This window comes from Eschrichtius robustus, chromosome 10, assembly GCF_028021215.1.
Source record: "Eschrichtius robustus isolate mEscRob2 chromosome 10, mEscRob2.pri, whole genome shotgun sequence".
Classification (NCBI taxonomy): domain Eukaryota; kingdom Metazoa; phylum Chordata; class Mammalia; order Artiodactyla; family Eschrichtiidae; genus Eschrichtius; species Eschrichtius robustus.
In genome coordinates this window covers 1,051,858-1,070,170 of record NC_090833.1, presented here as the reverse complement: position 1 = coordinate 1,070,170, position 18,313 = coordinate 1,051,858, and the positions used below count along the sequence as shown (strand labels likewise).

At 61.5% G+C, this 18,313-nt stretch overlaps 1 protein-coding gene across 1 annotated transcript; it reads right to left on the bottom strand.

Moving 5' to 3' along the window:
• Positions 1-9,961: 9,961 nt before the first annotated feature.
• Positions 9,962-17,560, bottom strand: LCN6 (lipocalin 6). Its single transcript, XM_068553201.1, has 8 exons — positions 17,471-17,560; positions 17,152-17,291; positions 12,713-12,783; positions 12,084-12,194; positions 11,630-11,731; positions 11,295-11,320; positions 10,649-10,778; positions 9,962-10,023 (listed from the first exon to the last, which is right to left on the bottom strand). Exons 1-8 carry the CDS (start codon positions 17,558-17,560, stop codon positions 9,962-9,964), a joined length of 732 nt encoding a protein of 243 aa, XP_068409302.1.
• Between the last annotated feature and the right edge of the window lie 753 nt (positions 17,561-18,313).

Genomic DNA, 18,313 nt, shown 5'->3' with positions numbered 1-18,313 from the left:
CTGCGCGCCGCGCCTTTTATAGCGCGGACGGCGGCCCGCGAGGCCCAACCCGCGCCCGCCCCGGGTTCGCCGCCGCCGCAGCGCCCTCTAGCGGACCCTCCAGGCTGCACCGCGCACGTGGCGCCTCCGGACCTCGGCCGAGCTCCCCGGCCGGGCCTCCTGGGCTCACCTATCGCGTCCACGGGCCCTTCCCGAGCCAGCCCCTCCCAGCTGTAAGAAAGTCCCGCCTTCCCGCCCGCGCGTATGGCCCGGACCCGTGGCCGGCGGGACAGCACCAGTCAGCTTCTGCGAAGCACTTAGAACAGGGCCAGGCACAGAGGCACTTGATAACGTCTCCCATAGTTACTGCCCCGACCCCACGAGCGTCCCTGAAGCTGGGGCCATCTCTTTGTTCCCTGCAGAAGGGCCTCCCGCTTTCTGGGGAGGCTTGGCTGAGCTGCTGTCTCTGCCGCAGCCCCCCTGGAGCCCCTGCCCCTCGGGCTGGGTCTGAGGCCCTGCTAAAGCCTTCACCTTTCCTACAGCGTAGGGAACTCTGCCTTCGCTCTCTCAGGAGGGCTCTCCTGGGTCCCATCTCTGACACGGGATAGGGGCTGCCAGGGGGCGCTGGGGAGCGACACTTTGCCCCCTTTGACAGGGAGACCTCTGAGGTGGGGTCAGGAAGGACCCACCATGAATTCATTAGTCCCCTGAGATTTCTCACACGCTAACAAGTTATTGCTGACTTGGGCTACACCCAGGGTAAGGTGTTGCCAACGAGGCAACAATCCTACAGGATTCTCTGTGGTTAGCAGCACCTGTCCTCGGAGCAGAGTGGGGAACCCCAGACCTGCCCCTCTGGGCAGCCCCTTTGGCCCCTTAGCCAAGAGCATTCCCAGCAGCACCCTGTCCCTGGGCAGGGGGGGTGCCCTCCGCTTGAAGCACGGTGCAGACAGAAGGAGCAATGGGGCGTGGTTTTGCGGGCACAGGCTTAGCTGGTTTGGGGAAGGAAGGACCCGTCCCCAACCACCCACCCACCCACCCAACAGCCTGGAGGAAGCTAAGTCCCAGCCAGAGGGACCAGCTGGCAAGCCAGAGACCCAATTCTCCAAGAACAAGAAGTTTCCAAAACCGGAGAGGGATTTCCCCTGCCCCTCTCACAGCATCCCTCGGCCACCCCCGGATCGAGTGCTCCACCACCCTGGCCCTGGCGCGGGCTGTCATGCTCCGGTCCCCGAGGCAGGTGGTGATGACGCAGTTGGCCACGCTGTTGAACTGGGCGACGGTGGCACGGACGGTGGGAGCCAGGTGCTCCTTGCCCCTCTCGTCCCGCTGGGACCAGATGGAGCCCAGGCAGTGGTAGGGCACCACCTTCTTGAACAGCTCCTGGGGGCAGGGGGAAGGTCACCCAGCTCTGCCTCACCCCAGCTCAACACCCACAGTCCTCCCCAGGCCCAGGCAGGGTCACTGGTCGGAGCTGGAGCTCTGGAAGCTGGGGATGTAGGGGGCGACCATCTTTGCTCCCGGCCCAACCCCAGCCTCTGGGGACTGCTCCCTGTGTGTCCAGCACAAACCTTGTCTCATACGCTCACGCCCACCCCCCACACAGCCCCGCCTCTGCTGCCCTTCCGGGGGTCTCAGCCCCAGAGTGTGGACCCCTGCTTTCCCAAACAAGGCTCAGAGTGGTCAAGGAGATCTCAGATGTTGGAAACTGTGACCAACGTTAAAATCATGTTTGCATTAGACCGAGTCTCTCCACTTCCAGGGATCTGTTCTAAACAAATGAAGATGTATGGATGCAGATGTTCCCTTCTGAAGGTGATGGGGGAGAAAAATAGGAAATGGACCCAACATCCACAGTAGGGGCTCTTCGGAAATTCTGATTCAGGGCCCCAGAAAATGCAAAAGAGGAAGAGGATGGACTGACCAGTGTCCACCAGGGGAAACCGGGTTCTGGAAGAGCACATGCCCCAGAATCCTCCCTGCCCGATTCCCGCAAAGGCACAGGCACACACAGAGGGGGAGGGCGGGAAATGGGGCACCACCTGCTAGAGTGGGAGGACTTTGTTCTTTACTTAATTCTTAAATCCTTTAGAATTCATTATTTCACATTTATTGTCCTTGGAGTAAAAACCTTTAAAAAATAAAAATGAAATAATGTACTTTACTCCATAGATGATTGCTAGATAACATACAACCCTCCAGGTCCTCCCGTCCTGTCTCACCTCGGCCTGTGGGTGGGCCGCCCCACAACGGCTCCCAGCCTCCCTGCCTCTGCCACACATGCCTGTGTCGTCCCTCCCCTGAGGGTGGGTGGGCTTTGGGACTGGGTTCAAACGAATAGATTTGGGCAAAAGGGATGGGCGGTTGTTTCCAAGACTGGTTTATGAAAAGTCTGTGAGTTTCTGCCTGGTTCCCTCCCTCCTGTGTTCATTCTCTCTCCCTGTCTCTGTCTCTCTGTCTCTGGTCCAATGTTCTAGAGAAGCAAGATCAGGTATTAACGAGCTGCCCTAAGAGGCTCCAGTGCAAAGAACCGACACTGGGTCCCGGCCCACAGACAGGAAAGACCCGAGCCCCCGTCCAAACTGAATCCCGCCAATAACCCGAGAATGATCTCAGAGACAGACCCCACCCTGACTGAGCCTCAGCTGAGACCACAGCCCAGCCTCCTGGGGGACCGCGGGGCAGAGGCTCCCAGCTGAGCTGAGCCTGCCTCCTGGTCACAGGCACTGAGAGGGGCAGTGTTTGTCCTTGTAAGCGCTAAGTTAGGGGATGCTGTCGCATGGCACAGACACCAGGACGTCCTTCCAGCCCCGGGTCTGGCCCTGCCTCCCCATCCCCCCACCTCCACTCCTCCCCGCTCTCTCCAGCCACACTGGCTCCTGTCTCACCTGCTCTCCGGCCAAATTCTCTTCTGCCTCCGAGTCTCTGCACCTTTGAGCTCCCCCCCAACTCACTGCTCACAGAGTGTGCAGGGCTGGCTGCTCTTGTCTTTCTGGTCCTGGCATCAGTGTCACCGTGGAGGCCTTTTAGACCCCCAGGGGCTCCCGGCCCTTCCTCCGGGGCCCTGACTCATTTCCCTAGAGCACTTGTTCTTCTCTCTCACGTGGATTTGCTTTCCTGCTCTTGTCCATCAGCCCCTCCAGGCCGTGAGCTCCTGCAGGGCAGGGACCATCTGTCATGTCAGCACCGCCCCCGGGCCTAACACAGCCCCTGCTCAGGGTGAGTGCAGGCGGGACAGTAGCTGAATGATCTATAGGGGGTCTCAGAGCCCCCTCCCGCCTCTGAGCAGCTCCCACTGTGTGTGGGCCTGGAGGCTAACAATAAAAGGTGCATGTTGGATCCCCGGCAGGGGGACGCCCAGAATGACCCCGGGTGTCCCTTCCCTGCTCCAGTTGCTCCATCCAGTAGAGTGTGCACAGCCCGCCCCCTGGTGGTCAGCCCCGGAACTGCAGCACCAGGCAGGAGACCAGAAAACTAACCACAGAACTTGTTGGGGGTCCTCAAGGCAGTGGTTCCACCGGGGCCGAGGGGGCAAAGGAGCAGGACCTGCCGGCTCCTGGGGGATGAGAGGGACCTCAGAGCCTCTCTTGCTTCCCTCGTTCCCTCCACTGTCCTGGTGTCCAGTTCACTCCGGAGGCCTCCTCATCCCAACCAGGGCAGTGACTCCACCCACTTCCAAATGAGGACCCCCCGGGCACCAACAAGGAGGGTCTTGACCCTGGTCCCCGATGGGTGGTCCAGTCTCTGCCACCTTCTGCAGCCCACGTCCCCAGTCCCCCAAGTCCCCAGGCTGTCCCCTGCTCAGAAGGGCCTCAGGGGATAGAAAGCACTTTCCAAGGACTCAGAGCACAGTGGGTCAGGGATGGAGAACCAAGGCCAGCAGACTCCTCTGCAAGCTTATGCGACCTTAGGGATCACCCCGTCTGTGCACCCACTTTACAGAGAAGTAAGCTGAGGCCTCCTCTCCTGTAGCCCCTCCACAGTAGGGAGGGGGTCTCCTCCAAGTGCCCGGTGCCCAGAGTAGTGGACACAGGGCCCAGACCCTGTCTTCTCCAGGCAGCTCTAGGGGTGGCCCAAGCTGGGAAGCCCCCTGGGCATCCTGGGGACCCACTGCCATCAGCCTGGCATCTCTCCCCTCCCCGTGCTATGGGACCAGGCATGTTGCTAGAGGGTCATTATCCCTGCCCCGTGGCAGAGCTGCCCCCAACCTCCTTCTCACCCCTCTCACCTTCCCCATATGCACTCCCCTCTGACCCCCAGCAGGGCAGTCCGTGTGTGAGTGTGTGTGTGTGTGTGTGCACCTGTGCCCTTGTGGGGAGGCCCAGAGGGATGGGCTCCGCATGGGAAGGGTGGGCAGGGGTCCTCCAGGATCTGAGGGACTCTTATCTCAGAGTAAACCCCATGGGAGGGTTGAAGTTGGCCAGGGATCAAATCTAGGACATGGCTGTTAAAGTGCAGACAGGCAACAAAACTCAATCCTGGCGCCACAGTGAGACACGTCCTCAGGGTACAGACCAAATCAAGATTGGGGTGCGATGTTTTTGTTGGACCTCTGGAAGAATTAAGGTGCCAGGGAGGTCCTCGAGGTGCACACAAGGGCCTCTAGGATGCTCGAGGCTGAGGGCCCCCAAATTCTAATCATCAAACCTGGAGAAAGAGGCACATTTCCTAAGGGACCCTGGGTGTGGCCCTGGGCACCTGGAGTACATTGGAGTCAAATGTACAGAAAACCCTCCAAGTGTCGGAAGCCCCGCGTGGCTGAGATGGGGGTGCGGCTGCCACGGGGCGACTTCTCCAGGCAGGAGACGGGCTGAACGCCTTGCACACATGGCGTATGTCCCGACGCCTCCTTCAGACGTGGCCGGAGCAAGTGAACACGTGAAACGGAAGCGTCTCAGAGGACAGAGCCAAGAGGACAACACACCGGAGCCGCAGAGCCAGTGCTTCAGGGACACCCACCCCCAGAGGGGGCCGCCCCTCCTCCTTCCTGGACAGGAGCTCCCGGGCAGCCATCCGCTCTTGGTCCACTGGGGATGCTGACCCCCGGGCTGGGGCCACTTCTCGTTTAGCTGGAAGGTGTGTGATGTAGCGGAGCCCCTGCAGGATGCAGACCACAGGGGTCCACGTTCCAGCGCCCCGGTTACAGGAGACTCGGGGGACCTGAGACACAAGGTGGAATGAAGACCCCTGACATGAGCTGTTGTGGCCGAAGTGAGGACCAGGCAGCGACTCAGAGGATGAGGCAAAGTGACGCTGTGCCCATTCTGAGCCTTCAAAGGGCCCCTGTTCCTTCCCGGCCTGTGTGCCTTCGTCACGGCCACGAGACAAGCGCCACAGCTGAAGCACAAGGAGAGCAGAGCCGGCCCAAATCAACCCACCTCCCGCCGACCCAAAACTGCCAGAACAAATGCAGCTGAGCTCCACAGCTGAGCCCAGCCTACATCAGCCAATCCCAAGCTGAGCCCCAGGCAGGGAAGCTAAATGCATTTGTAGGGGGGAGTTCCCTGGTGGTCCAGTGGTTAGGGCTCGGCACTTTCACTGCCCAGGTGGTTAGGACCAGTGGTTAGGACGTGGCACTTTCACTGCCCAGGTGAATCCCGGGTTCAATACCTGGTTGGGGTACTAAGAGCCCACAAGCCACATGGCATGGCCAAAAAAATAAAAATAAAAATACATTTGTGTGGTTGGTTGTTAAGCAGCAGGAGCTGACTGATTCAATCCTGTTGTTTTCTCCTTAGGTGATCTCATCCATGTGCAACCTCTGTCACCAAATAAATATCAGTCACTCCAAAATATCTGTCTCCCACCTTGACCTCTGCTCTAGACTCCCACTCCCTCAGGACACCTGCATCTGGGCAAACCCGAGCTGCTCCAAGCTCAGCCCCGGCCCTGCACCCATGCCCTCCCCTCCATCTCCACCACTCTGGGCTTTTTCAGACTGTTTCCTCTTCCAGGGAGGGCCTGCTCCCTCCCAGCCTCACCATAACTTTCTCAACCAGCACCGTCTTTCATTTCTCAGCTCAAACGTCACTTCCTCCAAGAAGCCCTCCCTGACCCCTCCTCCCGACCTGGAATAAGCCAGGCCCGCCGTGGTGCGCACTTGGCACCTCTGGACGTATTCCTGAGGGTCTGTGACTGTGTGCTTGGGTGACTGAGTCCGCGTCCGCCTCTCCTAAAGAGAGAACCACGGCTGCCCGTGGTCCCACTGCTCTCTCCCCAGCAGCCAGCACGATGCCCGCGACATGCATGTGGTGCGTATAAGCGCACGGCTTCCTGAGACAGTGTAGGGTGTCACGGGACGCAGAGGACAGTGGCAGAGACTCACTGCAGAGAAAGCACGTGGCACATTACACGGGACCTGTGGTCTATTTTGCAGCAGAAAAGGCCCAGCCGCATCTTTTTGGCGTGTAATCCAGAGGACACAGGCCGAAGGGGCCTGGCTTCTCATCCCCCGCCCGGTCAGCATGTGCCCCTCACCCCATCCCTCAGTGATCGTAAAGGACCCTGCTGGGCTACAGTCACGGGCCCCGGGTTCCACACCATCAGAGGCCTGGGATCCCCAAACCCCTCTCAACAACCAGTTGGATGTGAAGGCTTGCAATTTGGAACAACACTCCTGCGGTCTAGGTGGACCACAAGTCGAGCCTCAAAGGGAAGAGCAGGTGGGTGGCAGCTCTCTCTCATGGCAGGATGGTGTGTGCACAGGAAGCTGCGGGAGAGGAAAGAGACAGTGAAGGGGTGGAGGGCTGGCTCTCCTGGGGGCCTCGGGCACCGCAGAGGGCAAAGCCGTGCAGCCCCGGCGCCCAGCCACACGGCAGAGACCTGGCCAAGGCAGCATTTGTGCTCTGGGTGCCGCGGGCTCGCACACTTGGCCGTGCCTTCAAGGTGGCTTCAGATCTTTAACAAGTGCCCTTGTCACCGCTCCACCTCTCCGTCCCCCACGGGAGTCAGCGCCCCAGCGGGACGGGCATGGGGCCGGGAGCGGTGCTGCCCGAGCCCGAGCGCTTGCGGCCGCACTTTACCATCTTTCGGGAGAACTGTCACACTGCGGGTGAGCTCCAAAGCCTCACACACGTCTATGAACTTTCTCATACTCAGGAAGCTGGCCGTGCTCTGTCTGCCTGCGGTGGGGAAGCAGAGTCGTGGCATCAGCCGTGCGAGGTTGCACCTGCCCCCCAGCACGGGAACGCCCCCAGGCTTCGGGACAGACAAGCAAGGTGCGTGCGCTCAGGGGCAGGCGGCTACTGGTGGGTGACAGGAAGCGTCGGCCAGGGCGGGTCCCCAGAGAGCCTTGGGAGGTGGGGTCACCACACAGGGTCACCACGCAGGGCCCTCTAGTTCCTTCTGGCCAGTCTGGCCGCTGCCCCTCCCGCTGCATCCCTGGACGGGCCCACCCCGACGGAAACGCCCCAGGACCTCCTCCCGCCCTCTGTGTACCACCCACCCAACCCGGGGCAGAACCTCTTCCTGGTTCACCTCCTGCCCCCCAATCCTGCTGTCAGCCTGGGGGCCTCTGCATCCACATGGACAGCCCGCCCCCTCCTGGCCTCTGGCTTTCTGACCCCCCTCTGCAATGGCCTCCCCACTTGCCCCTGGGGGTACCTCCCAGACCCTCCCGCATGGTCTCCACGCAAAGGGTCCCGCGCTCTGCCCACCCACCCTCCCTCCCTCCACTCACATCGTCGGCCAGCCCTACCTCCCCACTTCACCCCTCCTGCCACGCTGCACCCCACAGGCCGTGACCGACCACTGTGGGCTACGTGTGTGTCCCCCAAATTCACGTGTTGAGTCCCCAACGGGGTGGTCATAGGAGGCCTTGGGAGGTGATCGGGGTAGCTGAGGTCGTGAGCGTGGGGCCCTCATGATGGAATTGGTGCCCTTACGAGAAGAGGACGAGACCAGAGCACCGCCTCAACCCCTGTGCGAGGACACAGCGAGAAGGCGGCCGTCTGCAAACCACCAGACCCCACAGGCTGGCACCCTGGACTGAGGGGTGAGTGCCCATCGTGTGGCCGCTGGTCTGGGTGTCCGTCACGACGCCCGCCCGGCCCCCACTCTCTGCCCCGCACGCCAGGCCGCTGGACTCACTGAGGAGCAGCAGGGTGTTGGTGGTCTGGCCCGCCCGGCGCAGGCGCAGGTAGACCACGCTGTCGCTGTAGTCAGTGGTCAGCACGTGGAAGCCCGCCACCCCCTTCACTGGACGGGAAGAGAAGCATGGAGTCGCCTGCTCACGCCTGGACGGTGGGCCCCGAACCCCTGACCCCGTCCGCCTGCACGGCGGGGGCGTCTGGAAGGGCCGCAGAGTCCCCTCCACCCGGGCCCCCGGGCACACGCCTGCCACGTCGGCTCTGGGCCATGGTGGCCTGACTGCGTGTCCTGGGCGTTCATTCCCACCGGCCCATGTTCTCGGGGGAGGACAGCTGGGGCCGGTGCGGTCGGTAGCCCAACCCTGGGTCCCGGTGGCCAGGAAGCCCTGGCCACCCCTCCCCCTGCTCTCCCGAGGGCCCAGCAGTTACGCACAGGTGTTCCTGAACACAGCCCTCTTCCTGTCTTTCCGCAGGATCAGCGAGTGTGCCTGGCACCCCTGTGACCTGGGGGGAGGTGGGCTGTGAGCTCGGGGCCAGGGAGCCCCTTCTGAGCTCTGCTGCCCTGGGACTTTCCAGCGTGGACCCGGGCCGGTCCCACAGCTCAGAGGAAATACTCCAAACACCCTCTGCCCGCTGAGCCCCTGGTGGACTGTGGGAGCCTCTCCCAAAAGCAGCCGTTTGAGTTTTAGGGGCAGAGAGTGATGGGTATTGGGGTTTCGGGGACAGTCCTTGTGGGATTTCCAGACTGACCCACGGGCCTGGTCTCCGCCCCCATCCCCCGGCTCCCTTTCCCCTCCCTGGGCTCAGGGGTTTGCAAAGGATGTGCTGGGACCCCTGCCCTGGTCCACTCACCGGTTAAAGACGAGGACCACCTTCAGCTGGCCCATTTTGTGAACCTTCACTACAGACGCCCCCAGCTTCCTCTTGTCTCTGGCCGGCAATAACCCCTGGGTGTCAGAGGCGATGGCAAGGATGTACCAGAACCCTGAAAACTGTGGAGAGGGTACTGGGGGCATGGGGTCTGGGCTGCCACACGGGTTCGGCCCCCAACCCAGGTCCCAGAGACCCCACAGGACAGGTGACCCTAGCCTGAGGCCCAGGGCACGTCCAGCACCCACAGGCTGGCACGGCCCCTGCCTTGGGGCCCCCACTGCCACCCCAGGCTGAGGATGCAGATGCCTGGCTGCTCTAGGGCCCGAGGCGGCACCAGGCAGGGCCCTGGGCACCGGCTGTCAGAGCTTCCTGCCCACGTGGGCCTCGTGGGGGCCCCTTCCCTCCCAGCTGGCCCCTGCACCCCATCCCACTGCTCTCCCTGCAGCAAAGCCCCTCCCAGACGCCCCCCAGTCTGCTCAGCCTGTGCCCATGGCCGCCCCCACAGGAACCTTCCACCCGGCCGGCGGCCTCATTATTCCAGGACGTGTCCTGCTCGTGCTGCCTCCCCTCTGCCCACCTGGCACCTCCGGGCCACCTCAGGCCACGCCTGTCTGGGGGCCTCTGCTACGGCCCCTCCTCGGGGCTCCTGGCATGTGGCCCACGGCCGTCAGCTGAGTTTTGAAGCCCCAGCCTGTCCCCAAAAGAGGCCATCGGCTGCCCCACGGGGCCAGCAGAAGCCTGTGCCAGAGCCCCCTGAAAGCCCGTCCAGCGGATTCTGGTGGCTCTAGGAAGATTTCCAGGGACCCCTCTTCCTGCTGCCCCTGCCCACCCTGGCCCCGGCGCCCGGCCAGTGGGCTGGGGGCACGAGACTCACCTTGACCCAGTTGAGGTTTTGAGACTCCCTGGGGAGCTGCTTCTGCGCCGGGGACCCCCCAGGCAGCTCCGGCACCAGGACCAGCACGGGCAACAGCCAGCCTGGCCCCATCCTGTCCCTCCCCCCAGCCGCCCGCCAGACGCCGCGCTTAAATGTCCCAGGCCACCAGCCCTGCGTGGGTGTCCGGCCAGCCTGCAGCCGCGAGCCAGCCTGGCGGGCCAATGGCGGGGAGGGAGCTTGGGGCCCTCCCTCCCCGCACGGAGGGCCAGCCCTACCCTCGGCCCTCGGAGCGGCACAGCTGCTGTCCCGGGATGCCCAAAAGATGGAGACCATGATGTTCCCGAGGTCACCTCCTGGGCCTCCGGTCACCACACGTCCCCTGGAGCCATTGCACCTGGCAGGCAGGCTCCTGGACCTCCTGTCCTAGCCCCCCGGGGAGAGAGGCAAAGGTCGGGACGTGGCATTGAGTCACTTCACAGGGACGAAAGTGAAGGACGTGAAGACGGGGCTCAGATGGTGCCGGCGCTGACGCGGGGGCTGCCTTCTCGATGCCCTTAGCAGGTACTGACGTGTTTGCATATGTGCACGTGCGTGTGCGTGAAGAGCGTGGCAGCCTGTGTGCACCTGACCTCACCTCAAGTGAGAGGCAGTCCCCACCCTGCTCCCAGCCCACCTCCCCTGACGACCTGTGCTCTGCCAGGACTTCAGGACACAGGAGGACCGACAGGCTCGAGCCCTCTGGGGTCCCTGCTCCCCCGCCCCCCCATCCGAGAGCTCCAGCCAGGAAAAGCCAATCTTTCACACCCTGGGCATCCCAGCCCAGCGCCCTGCCCACACTTCATCCAGATCACAGGGTCTTCTTCCAAATTGAGCGGACCAGCCTCCTGCCTGCCCGGGGCCGTCGTGAGCCCTGCGGGAGGAGCAGCTGCCTCCAGCCCAGCTCCCACCTCCGGGCCAGAGGGACCCTGCGGAGGGACGGGGCGGCAGGCCTGCACTCTCGTCCCCAAGCTGGCTCTGTGCTCTGTGCTCAGCCCTTGACAAGCCCACCCCGCCCATCCTCCTCTCCCTGCAGCCGCCCGGCCCCGAGGAGGCAGCTCCCTGTCGGCTCTTCTGTCTGCTCTCAGCCCAGGGCCCTGCTTGGACACAGGCGAGAGGCATGGCACAGGTTTGTGGAACCGCTTTATTTGAATCTGCATCGAGAGCCCCTGGGAGCAGCCGGCCCAAAGCCCAGCACCCGGGAGGCTGAGCAGGGAGGGTGGCGTCTGGCCAGCCTCCTCCGGTCCCCTGGGGGCTGCAGCATTCACTGGAAACCAAGAGGAACATTGGGGGACCCCGGGCTCGCCCGGAGAGGCAGCAGCTCCCCCAAGCCCCCAGCCCTGCACGGCGGAAGTAGAGCCACTGGGATGGAGGGGCCCCCAGGGCCCCCAGACTCCTCCCACCACACAGGAGCTCAGGGACGCTCACTCGGGAAGGCCGCTTACCTGGAAGACCTTGTGTGCACAGGTGACTGGGGGGGGAAAGCAAGACGGCGGTGAGGACGGGGCGGGGCTCCCTGCCCAGCCGGGCGCCTGGGACAGACTGTGGCCGCAGAGCACCCAGGGCCCTGCTGGGCCCTGCACACAGCCCCCCACCCCCCAGACGGGGGCCGTCCCCACAGGTCTGACTTTGGGCGGGGACTAGGTGACTCCTTGAAGACCCCCGAGCCCTGCCTGACTCCCTGAGGCCTGGAGGGTCCCCCAGTGCAGTGGAAGCCAGCCAATGGCCACCCGGTCCGTGCCCCTCAGCGCACGGTGGCGTCAGGCACGGCGACACTCACGGTCCTTCTGCAGCTTGGCCTGCTGCTGGGACCGGAAGCCCAGGCTCCTGCTCCACTTGGTGAAGAGGCCCATGGCCTCCTGGCTGGCCAGCTCCGTCCGGCCTGCAGGGGAGGTGCCCCCGAGAGCCGGTCTGGGGGACGGGGGCGGGCAGGGGGTCCACAGCAGGAATCAGACAGACGCCTGGGACCCTGCGCTCTTCTGACCCCAAGGCCCTTTACCACGTGCAGCTCCCACCCCGTCCCTCCCTCCAGGCAGGGTCACGTCTCCCACGGAGGACAAGTGCGGGGAGGGGGCGACAGGGAAAGAAGGCTCGGGGCCCCGGTGGGGACTTCATGCAGGGATGAGTGAGGAGCAGAGCGGCCGCCAGCCCGCTGGGCTCTTTCAAGGCCGGGACCCTGGGAGGACGGAGGCCCAGCCCGGCAGGGAGGCCACCGCGCCCGCAGCCGCACTCACTGTACAGCTCCACGGTGCTGAAGGCCTCGTCCTGGAGCTCCAGCTGCGTGAGCACTATGGCGTAGTCCCTGAAGTTGGTGCCCAGCACCCGGTACTCCAGCACACCCAGGGCTAGGAGACAGGTGCCGCCGGGGTGGGGTCAGACCTCGTGGGGGGCCCCCCAGCAGTCCGAGAGCCGCCCAGCTCTGCCCCCCCCGGTCCCTGACCCCCACCCGGCTCCGGCACACAGAGGCTTGCCGTAGCTGATGGACAGCAGGCGAGTCCCAGCTCCTCCTGGGGCGCCCTCCCACGATCCTGTCCCCACGGGGCAAGAGTGCCAGCTGCCCCACCCCCGCGCACTACAGTGGGAGGCCTGGGGTCCCAGCTGAGCCTGCCTGACACAGTCGAGTCCTCTGTCCTCAGGACTGGCACCAAACCTCTGACAAAATGAGGACCTTTCACTTCCCGGGGGAGAGCGCCACTGAAACCTGGGGTGGAGTCACCCCCTCCCCTTCCCTTCCTGCGTGCTGACCCTGCCTGCAGGGGCAGGGGGCCCAGGGCTGCCAGGGGCAGAACCCGGCCCCGAGGACGGTCAGGGAAATGGAGCCGCCCACACTGCCCGGAAGGACCACCGTGGCCGTCATCCTTACAGGGATTCCCGAACACCCATCTGGAATTTTGTTTCACCAGTTCCACAGCATGCAGGTGGCATCTCTCCAGCCTGGAAAAGAAAAGGATCTGTCATCACGCAGGGTCTGTATGCAGGGCAAGAGAAGACAGGTTTGGCCACCCAGACCCGGCCAGGGGCCAGCGTGGCTGCAGGGGGGATTCTGCCTCCCCCTCGGTGGCCCAAGTTACCCAGAAACCCTGCTCTTGACCAAAGCGAACCCCTCAGGGAAACGGGCCAGCTTGGGACCTGCAGAATGTGAATTTGCTCCGCCACCTCCCCAGAGACCCGCTCTGCCAGATCCGCACGGAGAAAACTGAGAAGTTTTGTATTGCTGCTGAGGGCACAAGAGGAGCATGAGACAAACAGGGGGTCTGCAGTTTTGTTTCTGTTGTTGTTGTTGTTAATTAATTAATTTATTTTTTAAATGTTTGGCTGCATTGGGTCTATCATTGCTGCGTGCGGGCTTTCTCTAGTTGTGTCAAGTGGGGGCTACTCTTCGTTGCGGTGCGCGGGCTTCTCATTGAGGTGGCTTCTCTTGTTGCGGAGCACGGGCTCTAGGCGTGTGGGCTTCAGTAGTTGTGGCACACGGGCTCCGTAGTTGTGGCTCGCGGGCTCTAGAGCGCAGGCTCAGTAGTTGTGGCTCACGGGCTTAGTTGCTCCGCGGCATGTGGGCTCCTCCCGGACCAGGACTCGAACCCGTGTCCCCTGCATTGGCAGGCGGATTCTTAACTACTGTGCCACCAGGGAAGCCCCAGGTCTGCAGTTTTGGATAAAGAGACTCAACACCAAAAGGGGCCAAATCCCCTAAGCCGCCAGTCCGTAGAATGAGCAGACCCACTTCTGTAAGTGCAGCAAGACCAGCTCACGGCCCAGTTCCGTGCAAGACACAGGAATAGCGAGGAAAAGCCTAAAAGGAAGTGTAACCAGCAAAAACAAGCCAGTAAACTGACAAGGCGTATTGTGGGGCCCTGAGAAGGAAAACAGTGGGACTTTTAGCACAGAAATAGACAAATCAAAGGAACAGAATAGAAAGCCCGAAAATAAAGCAAAACGCAGAGGAGGTTAGTGTGAGACAAAGTAGCATCTCAGTCAGTGGAGGAAGAGGGACCACTGGGTGAGTGGAGCTGGGCAACTGGGCCCTCCAGTGAGGGTCACAGCTCGCACATCCCCAGGCTCAGCCCCGAGCAGGTCAGAGGTCAGAGGCCCTCTCAGCTCCAGGGAGACAGAAAGACTTCTGAACACAAAACCCAGAAGCCCTGAAAGAAGCCAGGTGTTTACACCTGCACACAAACTAAAAGAGCCCTTCCTATCAACAACTCCTCGGTGGTATAAGAAAAATGACAAACTGGGAAATATATTTGCATCTAACTTTATCGCAGACAGTGGCTAAAATCCCTAATACTTAAGGGTTCTTGCACGTCAATAATAACCCACCCGAGGGAAAAATATGCAAAAGATATGAACAGACGTTGGGCTGGGAAGGAAACACAGAAGGAACAGGTACCGAGATGTCTCACTCCCTCGTGATCAGAGGAAGAAGCAAAAACTAACGTGGGGCAGTCTGTCGCCTATCAGAGCACAGAGGGAGCAACCTCTCCAGAAGGACAGACGCACTTCAGCTCCTAGGGATTTATCCCTCTGAGGCCAGTTCACCAGGGTCTACACCCCAAAGTGTGTTTCCAGTTGCAAAAGACTGGAGACCACTGTCTGCCCATCAGCAGAGCCCTGGAAGACAGCCCGGTAGAGCATTACCCAGCTATAAAAAATAGTTCCTCAAAAAATGTCACATAGAGTCACCATATGACCCAACAATCCCACACCTGGGTGTGTCCCCAAAAGAGTTGAAAGCAGGATCTCAAAGAGATATTCGCACACCCGTGTTTACAGCCATGTTATTCACAGTAGCCAAAAGCTGGAAGCAGCCCAAGTGTCCACTGACAGATGAACGGGAACAAGATGTGGTCCATCCATACAACGGGATATTTCTCAGCCTTAAAAAAGAAGGAAATTCCGACACAGGCTGCAAACTGGATGAACCTGGAGCCCGTTATGTTTCATGAAATAAGTCAGATGCAAGACAAATGTAGGACTCCCCCAGGTGAGGCCCTAGAAAAGTCAAATCCACAGGAAGTAGGTGGTAGGGCCTGGGGCTGGGGGAGGGGAGGAGGAGTGAGTATTTAGTGGGGACAGAGCTTCAGTTTAGGAAGATGAGAAGGTCCTGGAGGGACTTCCCTGGTGGCCCACTGGTTAAGAATCTACCTCCCAATGCAGGGGACGCGGGTTTGATCCCTGGTCGGGGAACTAAGATCCCACATGCCGCAGGGCAACTAAGCCCACATGCCTCAACGAAGAGTCCCGCGTGCCGCAACAAAGACCTGACGCAGCCAAAAATAAATAAATTAATTAAAAAAAAAAAAAAAAAAGAAAGTCCTGGAGATGGATGTGGTGATGGTTGCACAACGATGTGAATGGACTTAATGCCCCTGAACTGTACACTTAAAATGGTAAATTTTATGTTATGTTTATTTTACCACAGTCTTTTAAAACTTTAATAAAGACAAAAGAGAATAAAATTTTAAATGTTTCAAAAGAGGGCAGATTGCCTGGTGACGCAGTGGTTAAGAATCTGCCTGCCAATGCAGGGGACATGGGTTCGAGCCCTGGTCCGGGAAGATCCCACATGCCGCGGAGCAACTAAGCCCGTGCGCCACAACTACTGAGCCTGTGCTCTAGAGCCCACGAGCCACAACGACGGAGGCCGCGTGCCACAACTACTGAAGCCCGCGCGCCTAGAGCCCATGCTCTGCAGCAAGAGAAGACACCACAATAAGAAGCCCGTGCACTGCAACGAAGACCCAACTCAGCCAAAAATAAAATAAATGAAATAAATAAATTTATTAAAAAAAAAGAGGGCAGAGACCCCAGGGACTGACACAGAACGGCATTCGGCCCTCGTGTTTAAATGACGTGCGTGGGCCTGCACGTCCCTGAGGAGCTGCAGCAGATCAAAACCGTGGGCCACCTGTGGGGAGGGGGCCACTGGCTGAGGTGGGGGAGGAAGGACCCCGGCTTTCCACCCCTGGGGATTCTGAGTTTTCTTTTGGCTGTGCCACGCGGCTTACAAAATCTTAGTTCCCCAACCAGGGATCGAACCCATGCCCTCGGCAGTGAAAGCGCCGAGTGCCAACCACTGGACCGCCAGGGAATTCCCAGGGCACTCTGATTTTTTGAAACACGCAAATGTGTTTCCTGTTCAAATCCGGCAAATGAAGTTCACGTTAAATGACAAAATGAAACGGCTGCTTGCCTGTCCTGTAAGCCCTGGTCTGAGTGTGAGTCCTGCAGAGGGTCTGGCCGAGGTCCTCAGGCAGAGGCACCTTGACAGGGCTCAGAGCAAGGCCACTCACCAGCCACTACCACAAGCAGATGCCAGAAAGAGTGTCGGAGACCCCCCTCCCCCGCGATCGCCGTGGTCCTCTCCCCATCCACGGCTGTTGCACAGGGCCCAGGGCTCTGCAGAGGCCAAGTTTCCATATTCGGATTGTTTTCCCACCAGCCTCATCAGGACTCACCGAGCCATGTGGCTTTGGGGCTGCCACCCACGCCACGTGTGATCCCATGTCCACCCAACAGAGAGGGGCCCCCACCCCAGCACAGACCTCCTCTGTCCTTGCTTGTCCTCGGCCAGGCCGGCCCAGGTGGACGGCAGCCCCGCCATTTCCTGAAGGGCGTGAGGGCGCCTCGGGGAGCAGGGGAGAGAGTTCTCCTCTCAGGCCGCACGATGGCTCCAGATACAGGGTGGAAATGCCCGTGGTGCACCACCAGCTGGTGACTGCCTGGCCTTCCCCACGTGAAAGGTGGGTACGCTAAAACGACACCTCCCCCAGCACGCCATGCCCCCCGCCCCCTGCCTGGCTCCCCCCAGGTGTCCCAGTCAGCAAGGTCCCCCAGCAGCACGACCCCTCCTTCCAGCATCCCTTCCCCCAAGGTGTGCGTGGGGTCTGCTCCACTGGCCAAAATCAGCCAAGGCTCAGCCTGACACCACAAGTCCTGTCTGATAAATGACCTCAGTGACCACGTCTTCTGGGGGATTCATTTTCCGAGAGAACCAGGGGCTCGAAGCCACAGATGCACGGACCCACCTTAAGTAGCAGCTCAGAAGGGCCTTAAGCAAATAAGAGGCCTTTCCCGCTGACCAGAGACCCTGCCAAGCTAACCAAGGGCCTGGAACAGCAGGCGGGGCGGTCAGAAGCTGTGCCCGGCCCCGGTGGAGAAGGCTGAGTCCCACCCAGGGGTGCCCCAGCCGGCAGTCCAGGGATGCAGACCCCAGACGCCAGGCAGAGGGTGGCGCTCAGAGCAGAGCCCAGCGCGGAGGGAGGTGAGGGCGGGGCCCGCCGTCCAGACCCCAGCCCCACGCACCTGTGCCGGGAGGACAGCATCTTCAGGGTGTTATCTGGCGTGAGGGTCACCACGACCCCCTCGATGTTCTTTGTGGCCTTCTCCACCACAAAGTCCTTCTCCCCCGAGGCCACGGCGAGAATGTACCAGGACCCCAGGAGCTGACCGAGGAGGAGCAGGTGAGGGGGCCTGTCCCTCCAGCCCTGGCCCATCCTCTTGATCTGGGGGCCCTGACGCAGGTCAGCCCATCCACCCACAGCCCCCGTGGTCTGGGCTGGCACTGGGGGAGCCCAGAGGCTGTGCGGTCCCAAGGCATGTGCTGGCACCAGAGGGCTGTCACCTGCCGAGGGTCCAGCCTCCCCAGCCACGCGGCCCGGGCCGTGGGCACCAAGACCAAAGCCAGAAGGGCGGCGAGCAGCACACCCCTCATCCTCTCAGAGCTCTGCACACCAGCACACCTGCGCGGGGGCCCAAGGGTGAGCGAGCCCTCCAGCCCCTGGAAGCCTGTTTATATGGCTCTGAATGCACTGCTGTGGGCGGCCGCTAACCGCCGGGGCACCATCCTGGCCTCTCCTCTCACAAGGTGGCAAAAGTACCGGGTGGTGGGGGGGGCGGGGGAATTAATCCTCCAGACGCGCCGGAGAGTGGGCAGTGGGCCCTGGGGAGCGTGTGCGAAGCCCCTCCTACGTAGACACCTTCGCGCCATCCCCGCTTCTCTCACTTGGAAGGTTCCAGAAGGAGCATTCAGCCCTCAGCGGCACCATCCCCTCCCCCCCCACTCCTGGGAGCCAACAGTCTCTGGCTCAGTCTGGGCGGGCCAGGGACCCTGCCCTTGAACCCAGGCCAAGGTCATGTCTGAGGAGAGGAGCAAGAACAAGCAGCCCCTCCAGAAGCTGCAGCTTTGCGTATCTTTTGTTTTCATCCTTAAAAGTACAAAAAGTCCCCGCACAGTTTTTTGGAAAGCTCCCACCTCCTCCCAGCCCAGCAACCCTCCTGCTCTGCGGACGCGGGCTCCTGCCCCATCATGGCAACACCCAGCGGAATGCCCTGTTCCTTCCGCCTGCCGCCCACCCATCCAGACCTGCCCACTCTCTGGGCAGCCTCACCCTGCTGCCTCCTGCCCCTACTCACCATGACCCTGGCCAGGCCCCCAAGGCCGCATGGGAGCTCTGCCTGGGCCTGG